Source organism: Saccoglossus kowalevskii, chromosome 18 (genome assembly GCF_978046115.1).
Source record: "Saccoglossus kowalevskii chromosome 18, keSacKowa6.1, whole genome shotgun sequence".
NCBI classification, from domain to species: Eukaryota; Metazoa; Hemichordata; class Enteropneusta; family Harrimaniidae; genus Saccoglossus; species Saccoglossus kowalevskii.
In genome coordinates, this window is record NC_140658.1 from 2531471 (window position 1) to 2542275 (window position 10805).

At 40.0% G+C, this 10805-nt stretch overlaps 1 protein-coding gene across 1 annotated transcript; it reads right to left on the reverse strand.

Moving 5' to 3' along the window:
* Positions 1-3075: 3075 nt before the first annotated feature.
* Positions 3076-8484, reverse strand: LOC100369732 (uncharacterized). The gene has a single exon (XM_002740112.2). The coding sequence runs from the start codon at positions 8482-8484 to the stop codon at positions 3076-3078; it is 5409 nt and encodes a 1802-aa protein (XP_002740158.2).
* Between the last annotated feature and the right edge of the window lie 2321 nt (positions 8485-10805).

Genomic DNA, 10805 nt, shown 5'->3' on the forward strand with positions numbered 1-10805 from the left:
AGTATAAATCAGTAGTGCCGCACAGAATTATGGTACAGTAGTATGGTACAGTAGTATGACACAGTAGTATGGTACAGTAGTATGGCACAGTAGTATAAATCAGTAGTATGGTACAGTATTATGGTACAGAAGTATGACACAGTAGTATAGTACAGTATTATGGTACTGTAGTATGGTACAGTAGTATGACACATTAGTATGGTACAGTAGTATGGTACAGTAGTATGACACAGTAGTATAAATCAGTAGTATGGTACAGTAGTATGACACAGTAGTATGACACAGTAGTATGGTACAGTAGTATGGAGCAGTAGTATGACACAGTAGTAAGACACAGTAGTATGGTACAGTAGTATGGCGCAGTAGTATGGTACAGTAGTATGACACAGTAGTATGACACAGTAGTATGACACAGTAGTATGGTACAGTAGTATGGTACAGTAGTATGACACAGAAGTATAAATCAGTAGTATGACACAGTAGTATGGTACAATAGTATGGTACAGTAGTATGACACAGTAGTATGGTACAGTAGTATGGAACAGTAGTATGACACAGTAGTATATATCAGTAGTATGGTACAGTAGTATGGTACAGTAGTATGACACAGTAGTATGGTACAGTAGTATGGTACAGTAGTATGACACAGTAGTATAAATCAGTAGTGCCGCACAGAATTATAGTACAGTAGTATGGTACAGTAGTATGACACAGTAGTATGGTACAGTAGTATGACACAGTAGTATAAATCAGTAGTATGGTTCAGTATTATGGTACAGAAGTATGACACAGTAGTATAGTACAGTAGTATGGTACTGTAGTATGGTACAGTAGTATGACACATTAGTATGGTACAGTAGTATGGTACAGTAGTATGACACAGTAGTATAAATCAGTAGTATGGTACAGTAGTATGACACAGTAGTATGACACAGTAGTATGGTACAGTAGTATGGTGCAGTAGTATGACACAGCAGTAAGACACAGTAGTATGGTACAGTAGTATGGAACAGTAGTATGACACATTAGTATGGTACAGTAGTATGGTACAGTAGTATGACACAGTAGTATAAATCAGTAGTATGGTACAGTAATATGACACAGTAGTATGACACAGTAGTATGGTACAGTAGTATGGCGCAGTAGTATGACACAGTAGTAAGACACAGTAGTATGGTACAGCAGTATAAATCAGTAGTATGACACAGTAGTATGGTACAGTAGTATGGTACAGTAGTATGACACAGTAGTATGACACAGTAGTATGGTACAGTAGTATGGTACAGTAGTATGACACAGAAGTATAAATCAGTAGTATGACACAGTAGTATGGTACAGTAGTATGGTACAGTAGTATGACACAGTAGTATGGTACAGTAGTATGGAACAGTAGTATGACACAGTAGTATATATCAGTAGTATGGTGCAGTAGTATGGTACAGTAGTATGACACAGTAGTATGGTACAGTAGTATGGTACAGTAGTATGACACAGTAGTATAAATCAGTAGTGCCGCACAGAAAAATGGTACAGTAGTATGGTACAGTAGTATAACACAGTAGTATGGTACAGTAGTATGACACAGTAGTATAAATCAGTAGTATGGTTCAGTATTATGGTACAGAAGTATGACACAGTAGTATAGTACAGTAGTATGGTGCTGTAGTATGGTACAGTAGTATGGTACAGTAGTATGACACAGTAGTATAAATCAGTAGTGCCGCACAGAATTATGGTACAGTAGTATGGTACAGTAGTATGACACAGTAGTATGGTACAGTAGTATGGCACAGTAGTATAAATCAGTAGTATGGTACAGTATTATGGTACAGAAGTATGACACAGTAGTATAGTACAGTAGTATGGTACTGTAGTATGGTACAGTAGTATGACACATTAGTATGGTACAGTAGTATGGTACAGTAGTATGACACAGTAGTATAAATCAGTAGTATGGTACAGTAGTATGACACAGTAGTATGACACAGTAGTATGGTACAGTAGTATGGCGCAGTAGTATGACACAGTAGTAAGACACAGTAGTATGGTACAGTAGTATGGCGCAGTAGTATGGTACAGTAGTATGACACAGTAGTATGACACAGAGGTATGGTACAGTAGTATGGTACAGTAGTATGACACAGAAGTATAAATCAGTAGTATGACACAGTAGTATGGTACAGTAGTATGGTACAGTAGTATGACACAGTAGTATGGTACAGTAGTATGGAACAGTAGTATGACACAGTAGTATATATCAGTAGTATGGTACAGTAGTATGGTACAGTAGTATGACACAGTAGTATGGTACAGTAGTATGGTACAGTAGTATGACACAGTAGTATAAATCAGTAGTGCCGCACAGAATTATAGTACAGTAGTATGGTACAGTAGTATGACACAGTAGTATGGTACAGTAGTATGACACAGTAGTATAAATCAGTAGTATGGATCAGTATTATGGTACAGAAGTATGACACAGTAGTATAGTACAGTAGTATGGTACTGTAGTATGGTACAGTAGTATGACACATTAGTATGGTACAGTAGTATGGTACAGTAGTATGACACAGTAGTATAAATCAGTAGTATGGTACAGTAGTATGACACAGTAGTATGACACAGTAGTATGGTACTGTGCGCATGGGCACGTGAGTTGAGTCGGTTGTGGGTAGAAACCCGGAGAGAGATCGAGAAGACAAGTTCACCGTGCGGTAACAATAACTCAACTGTTTATTCACTTCACTCGATTACATGTAAGTTACAATGAAACAACAAACAAACTACTAATAATAACACCGGGATGTGATTGGTTGAAATAACTGTGGGTGTGGCAACAGCAGTGGGTGTCTAATTAGGTCAGACTAACAGTCTCCACATTACTCCCGGCGGCAGAAATAAATACTACATGTACATGCATTGTAGTAACGAACAAATCACTAGAAAATCGAATAAAACATAAAAAATATAAGCGAATAATAGAATAACAACGTTGATGTTCACAAAAAGAATACGAACTAAACAATTTAAAATTAAACGGTAACTAGCACAAATCAAGTCATCAAAATGTTCGATTTAAGAAGTAGGACCTGACCAGTCATTAATCCAATCCCTAATTCTTTGTCGGGCTCTGATGTTCGCCTCACGCCGTGGAGGCCGATTAGAAATAACATTAGCAGTACGTGTGTCATTAGAATCGTTAATATGTCTATTGTTATCAGTGTCCAAGATTTGTATATTATCAGTGTCCAAGCATTGCATATTATCCGTAGAGACTTCAATAGGATATAGTTTCACAATAGGACGATTTGTTTTACCGTTACGCGTTCTGATATTTGCAGCGCGAGTTATACCGTCGTTTCCTGTTATAAGAGACTCGACCACGGCTAAATCCCATAACGTACGTTTCTTGTTGTCTGAATGTACAAGTACAACGTCTCCAGACTTGATCGCGTTTGTTAATTTCCCGGTTTTTTGTCGTTCATGTCGTTCTCGGAGTGCTGATAAATATTCTAACTCCCATTTTTTCCAAAGTCGATCCATAGTTTCACTGAGCTTCGTGGCACGTTTATGGAGAGTTTCCTTTGTTTCGTACGTCGGATCGATGAGTTCCTCCATGTCGATAGTTACATGTGGTAATGTGTTCAACGTACGGCCATGGAGTAAGTGAGCTGGGGTGAGGGGAGTCGCCTCTGCGTCGTCACCATAAACATAAGTTATCGGACGGTTGTTTATTGTTGTTTCTATTTCGCACAATATAGTATTCATTTCATCCATTGTGACGAATGCGCGACGAAGTACTTTCTTTAACGTGTTCTTTGTCATACCAATCATGCGTTCATAGAAACCTCCCCACCAAGGAGCGCGTTTTGGAATGAATGTCCACTGAATGTGATGGTTTGCAAGGAAGGCTTTTACTTGCGGGTCGTTGAACAGATCGTTGATTTCCTTAGCGGCGGATAAGTAGGTCGTGGCGTTGTCGGAAACGATTCGTGTAGGCAGAGATCTGCGCGCCGCAAAACGTCGAAAAGCGCGGAGAAAACTATCGGTTGATAAATCTTGAACCAATTCCAAGTGTATTGCTCTGGTATTAGCACACGTGAAGAGACATATGTAACATTTTCTCTCGCCGCCATTTTCCCGTTTAACGTAAAGTTCACCAGTGAAATCAATGCCACAAACCTGAAAGGGTTCAGATTTCTGGGTGCGATAGTTAGGCAGAGGGGCGGTGATTGGTTTCATGTAAGAACGTCCGGTAACACGTTTGCATATTACACATTTCCGTAGTAACGCCTTGACGGTTGCTCTAATCCTTGTAATCCAGTATGTTTGACGTAATAACGTGACAGTACTTTGTAGTCCGGAATGTAGTGATCTTTCATGGGCATCACGAACTAGTAAATTCGTAAACTGGTGATCAGGAGGTATTAAAATTGGAAACTTAGCATTGTCTCCAATTGGCGCATTGTGTAGACGACCACCACAGCGGATGACGTGTTGTTTATCAATAAATAAACGAAGTTGTCGAATTAAAGGCGAGGCTTTGTTATTTTCAACTTGTAGGAATTCACGTTCTTTTTGATAACGCGTCTTCTGTACATATACTACCCATTTTGATTGTGCCTGCGTGATTTCGTTCGCTGCTAACTCATTCAGATTTCGAGATTGTGCAGGTTTTTTGATGTTATCGACGAACCTTAAAACAAGCGCGGTAATACGATTTAACTTTTGTAAAGAGTTGTATCGATTTATATCAACAATTTGACCAATGCCGGTAGTACTGATAGTGTCCAAACCAGCATTGGTTTGACCGATGATGTCAGTGTTGACTTTGTCAGCGTTTTCAGTAGAATCGTGAAGCTCGATCTGTTCATCAGTTGTACATGTTGGGGTTTTCTTATTCAGAACGTTGTTATGTACGCATTTCGGGCCATGCCACCAAAGTTTAGAATTGTTGAGCTGCTCTGTAGTTATTCCTCTTGTCAAAAGATCGGCGGGGTTTTGAGTTGTTGGAATGTATCGATAGTCCCTGAATGAAAACGATTTAATTTCCTCGATGCGATGTCTGACGAATGCCGGTAATTTAGCTTTGCTGTTAATCCAGCTTAATACAATTTGACTGTCCGAGAAGAGAATTTTCTCCTCAATATGAAGGCGTGCAGATAGTTGGTTTTCAACGAATTTTGTAAGTCTTGTTCCTAACACAGCTGCCATAAGTTCCAGTCGTGGTAGGGTGATGTCTTTCACTGGTGCAACTCGGGATTTGGCCATGACTAGATTTGCCGATGTGTTTGATACAAGATAGACAGATGCACCATACGCTTTAGTGCTGCTGTCCACAAAGCATACGAGTTTATAAGAGTTCGTTTCCTCGGCGTTAGTGTACAGGCGTGGAACGGTGATATTGGATGCATTTCGTAAGTCCGTTTCAATTTTCGACCAAGTGTTCGTTAAATGTGTCGACAGTTCTTTATCCCATTCAAGATTCTCCTTCCATAATGCCTGTATAAATATTTTGGCTTTTACATGAACCGGATTTAATAGTCCGAGTGGATCAAACAAACAATTCGTACGTCTAACAATTTCTCGTTTAGTTATCTTCTCGGTAGGTTGGTGTTCGTACGATTTGTAGCCGATAGTATCTGTATTTGTATTCCACTTCATACCAAGTAATGATGGGTTATTGTCATCGAGTAAAACTCCGTCCTTCCTAGCGATGTCTTGCAATAGAGAACTGTTTGTTGACCACGAACGGAGATTGAACCCAGCGGAAGTAGTCAAATCGTTGGCGTCGTTGTAGTACGAAATAGCATCGACGTCATTCTTTGCACCACTTAGAACGTTGTCGACATATATATTTTCGCGTAGATCCCTGGCGGTGTTAGTGTCAAACATTTGTAGGTGTTTTCGAATAACAGCATTTAAAATGGCGGGGCTGGCGACTGATCCAAAAAGAACAGATGAGAAACGGAAGACAATAAAGTCACTTTCTGTGTCGGTCGGATCCGAAAGCCATAGAAACTTTGTAAATTCTCTGTCCTCTTCATGAAGAGCCACGTGTAAAAATGCTTTCTCCAAATCACTGACCAAGGCTATCGGATGCGTACGGAATCTTAGCAATATACCTGCTAAATCATTAAGTAACATGGGACCCTTATCGAGACAGTCGTTAAGACTCGGAGTTTGACAAGTATTGCAGCTGCAATCATAGACAATCCTAATTGGTGTAGTGGGGGAGTCCTTTTTGACGGCATGGTGAGGAAGGTAGTGCCCTTGATTCGGATTATCGGAGTCCAGTCGTTCAATAAACCCACGGTGTTCTTGCTCCTTTATAATACGGTCGTAAACAGGAAGTAAATCGGATGGAAGCTTACGTACCATATGACGTGTTCGTTTTTCGACGATCCGCCTATTTGTTGGTAATACCGGGTGATTTTCTTTCCAGGGAAGTCGGGCAAAGTATTGTTTGTCGCGTTGTTCGATATTCTGTTCGCAAAACGTTTCGAATTCGTCTGCCTTGTCATCAGTAGAGTCCGTGTTGGCAGGTTCACGAATGCCAATGGTGTCAAAATCCCAGAGTTTAGTTACGGGATCGTCAGTTGGTGAATATGCGTTCACGTGAAAGCTGGTGACGTCAGTTGGGAATGACGCATCACGTGACGTTGGTCCAGAGAGTAGGTAACCCAAACGAGATGAAACAGCGGTCGGCCCGTTGCCTTTGATGGTTTTGTCGCCCACGAATGACCAATAATGATCGGCACCAATCAAAAGAGATATGTTCAAATATTTATGGTTTACAGCAGGATGCGCTAGCTGGAGTCCTTTGATGTGCGGTAAATTCAGTACAGCTGGACAAATATGATTGTTAATTGGATTGCAGATTTCAGGAACAATTAACGTAGATATTGATATATCGGGCCCCCATGTTGTTTTTACCGTCAACGTTACGTAATTGAGCCTTTTCGGCGCAGATTTCTTATTGCCAAAGGTGGAGATTTGGACCGATGTTTGTCCGTCTGGCGTCAGGTGTAAATGTTCGGCTAATTTCTCAGAGATAAACGATCTTGTAGCTCCTTCGTCAAATAGGATTGTTGCGTCGGCCGATGCTTTATCCGAGTAGACTTGAGTAATCGCCGTTTTGAGAAGTACGTTGCCGCTAGTTGATTGAAGGTCGGTTGACACAGAATTAGCGTGGATTTTCTGGCTGTTGGTATTGCTTGAAGTGTCTGGTTTCGATAGTTTTGGCGATTGTTTGAACGCATGATGAATCGTAGTGTGGTGTTTGCTGTCGCATTTCCGACATTTAAAGACAGATTGACAAGATCGCGAAGAGTGTCCTTTGCTTAAACAATTAAAACATAGTCCTTTCGTTTTGATGATCTCGAAGCGTTGCATATGGTCGGTTACGTTCGTGCAATCGAAGGGACGATGTGAATTACTGCAGAAAACACAATCTGGTTTGCGAGTTTTTGTGTTGGTGTGAAGTGCTTGAGCAGAGAACTGTACATTACGCATAGGCGATTCGTTGTAGGCGAAAGACGATACGGAATTGTTAGAGATTTCGCCAGCCTCCATTGCTTTGATCTCCTTACACACAGATTCACGTAGATTTTTAAATGACCAATCGTCGGTTCCATGGTCGCGAGTGATGATTCGACGGAAATTTCCTGGAAGTTTTTCTAGGATGATAGGTATGAGGAAATCTCCGTACGAGTCTTCGCTCTTCCCAAGTGCTTCTAAGCCTCTTCTGTAACTCTCCATGTTGTCGTAGAAAAACTTTAGTGAGGATAAGTCATTAGACGGTTTTGGCAATTCCCAAAGTGCTTTCATATATGCATTTCGTATTTTATGTTTCAGTCCGTAACGTCGTTTTAGTAATTCTAAGGCGTGTTTGTAGTTCTCGTTTGTCAGTTGTAATCCCTCGATTACTTTAGCCGCTTCTCCCTTTACATGTGCTCGTAGGTATTGAAATTTATTTACCTCATCCAACATGTCGTCCTTGTCTATAGCTGCTTCAAACGTGTCGATAAAACTTTGCCAAGAAAGAATATCACCTGAAAATTCTTCGAGATCTAGTTTAGGTAGATTTACAGTTCGTCTTCTGGACGCTGAGTTGTTACTTGTGAACGACGTGCTTGACATTTCAGATGATGTCTGTGTTGTTGGCGTTGTTGGTGTATCGGCGCGTTGGATGAAGTTCCTTATCTCCACGATTCTTTCTTTGATATCAATGACGTAGTTGTCTGCATCAAGAAATAGATTGTCGAACTCTGTTTCGTCGGCTCTTTTGAGAATTTCTTCATCCAATGCTCTGATCTGCTCCAATCTTGATGTAATATCTTCATGCGTTGCGATGAGAACGTCTTTTTCATGTTGCGTCAATGGGTCATCTTTGGACATGATGTCAGTGGCTTTTTGTAACTGTCTCGTCATTTGAGCACGGTGTCCTCTTCTACTTGCAGAATGTTTAACTCGTTCTGCCATGTTTCTATGCGTTGTAGAATTTCCTCCAAAGTACGTTGATCCTGGTCTCGGCACCAAATGTGCGCATGGGCACGTGAGTTGAGTCGGTTGTGGGTAGAAACCCGGAGAGAGATCGAGAAGACAAGTTCACCGTGCGGTAACAATAACTCAACTGTTTATTCACTTCACTCGATTACATGTAAGTTACAATGAAACAACAAACAAACTACTAATAATAACACCGGGATGTGATTGGTTGAAATAACTGTGGGTGTGGCAACAGCAGTGGGTGTCTAATTAGGTCAGACTAACAGTCTCCACAGGTACAGTAGTATGGTGCAGTAGTATGACACAGCAGTAAGACACAGTAGTATGGTCCAGTAGTATGGAACAGTAGTATGACACAGTAGTATAAATCAGTAGTATGACACAGTAGTATGGTACAGTAGTATGAGACAGTAGTATGACACAGTAGTATGGTACAGTAGTATGGTACAGTAGTATGACACAGTAGTATAAATCAGTAGTATGGGAAAGTAGTATGGTACAGTAGTATGACACAGTAGTATAAATCAGTAGTATGACACAGTAGTATGGTACAGTAGTATGGTACAGTAGTATGACACAGTAGTATGGCACAGTAGTATGGTACAGTAGTATGGTACAGTAGTATTACACAGTAGTATGACACAGTAGTATGACACAGTAGTATGGTACAATAGTATGGTACAGTAGTATGACACAGTAGTACAAATCAGCAGTATGGGACAGTAGTATGGTACAGTAGTATGGTACAGTAGTATTACACAGTAGTGTGACACAGTAGTATGACACAGTAGTATGGTACAGTAGTATGACACAGTAGTATAAATCAGTAGTATGGTACAGTAGTATGGTACAGTAGTATGACACAGTAGTATGGGACAGTAGTATGGTACAGTAGTATGACACAGTAGTATGGGACAGTAGTATGGTACAGTAGTATGACACAGGAGTATGGGACAGTAGTATGGTACAGTAGTATGGTACAGTAATATTACACAGTAGTGTGACACAGTAGTATGACACAGTAGTAGGGTACAGTAGTATGACAGAGTAGTATGGGACAGTAGTATGGTACAGTAGTATGACACAGGAGTATGGGACAGTAGTATGGTACAGTAGTATGGTACAGTAGTATTACACAGTAGAGTGACACAGTAGTATGACACAGTAGTATGGTACAGTAGTATGACAGTAGTATGGTACAGTAGTATGGCACAGTAGTATGGTACAGTAGTATCGTACAGTAGTATGACACAGTAGTATAAATCAGTAGTATCGCACAGTATTATGGTACAGTAGTATGGTACAGTAGTATGACACAGTAGTATGGTACAGTAGTATGGTACAGTAGTATGACACAGTAGTATGGTACAGTAGTATGGAACAGTAGTATGACACAGTAGTATATATCAGTAGTCTGGTACAGTAGTATGGTACAGTAGTATGACATAGTAGTATGGTACAGTAGTATGGTACAGTAGTATGACACAGTAGTATAAATCAGTAGTGCCACACAGAATTATGGTACAGTAGTATGGTACAGTAGTATGACACAGTAGTATAAATCAGTAGTATGGTACAGTATTATGGTACAGAAGTATGACACAGTAGTATAGTACAGTAGTATGACACAGTAGTATGGTACAGTAGTATGACACATTAGTATGGTACAGTAGTATGGTACAGTAGTATGACACAGTAGTATAAATCAGTAGTATGGTACAGTAGTATGACACAGTAGTATGACACAGTAGTATGGTACAGTAGTATGGTGCAGTAGTATGACACAGTAGTAAGACACAGTAGTATGGTACAGTAGTATGGAACAGTAGTATGACACAGTAGTATGGTACAGTAGTATGACACAGTAGTATAAATCAGTAGTATGGTTCAGTATTATGGTACAGAAGTATGACACAGTAGTATAAATCAGTATTGCCGCACAGAATTATGGTACAGTAGTATGATACTGTAGTATGACACAGTAGTATGGTACAGTAGTATGACACAGTAGTATAAATCAGTAGTATGGTTCAGTATTATGGTACAGAAGTATGACACAGTAGTATAGTACAGTAGTATGGTACTGTAGTATGGTACAGTAGTATGGTACAGTAGTATGACATAGTAGTATAGTACAGTAGTATGGTACTGTAGTATGGTACAGTAGTATGACACATTAGTATGGTACAGTAGTATGGTACAGTAGTATGACACAGTAGTATAAATCAGTAGTATGGTACAGTAGTATGACACAGTAGTATGACACAGTAGTATGGTACAGTAGTATGGCGCAG

Excerpts from the sequence above, each read along its gene's own strand:
- LOC100369732 (XM_002740112.2), bottom strand. The coding sequence starts at position 8,484 with ATGGCAGAACGAGTTAAACATTCTGCAAGTAGAAGAGGACACCGTGCT.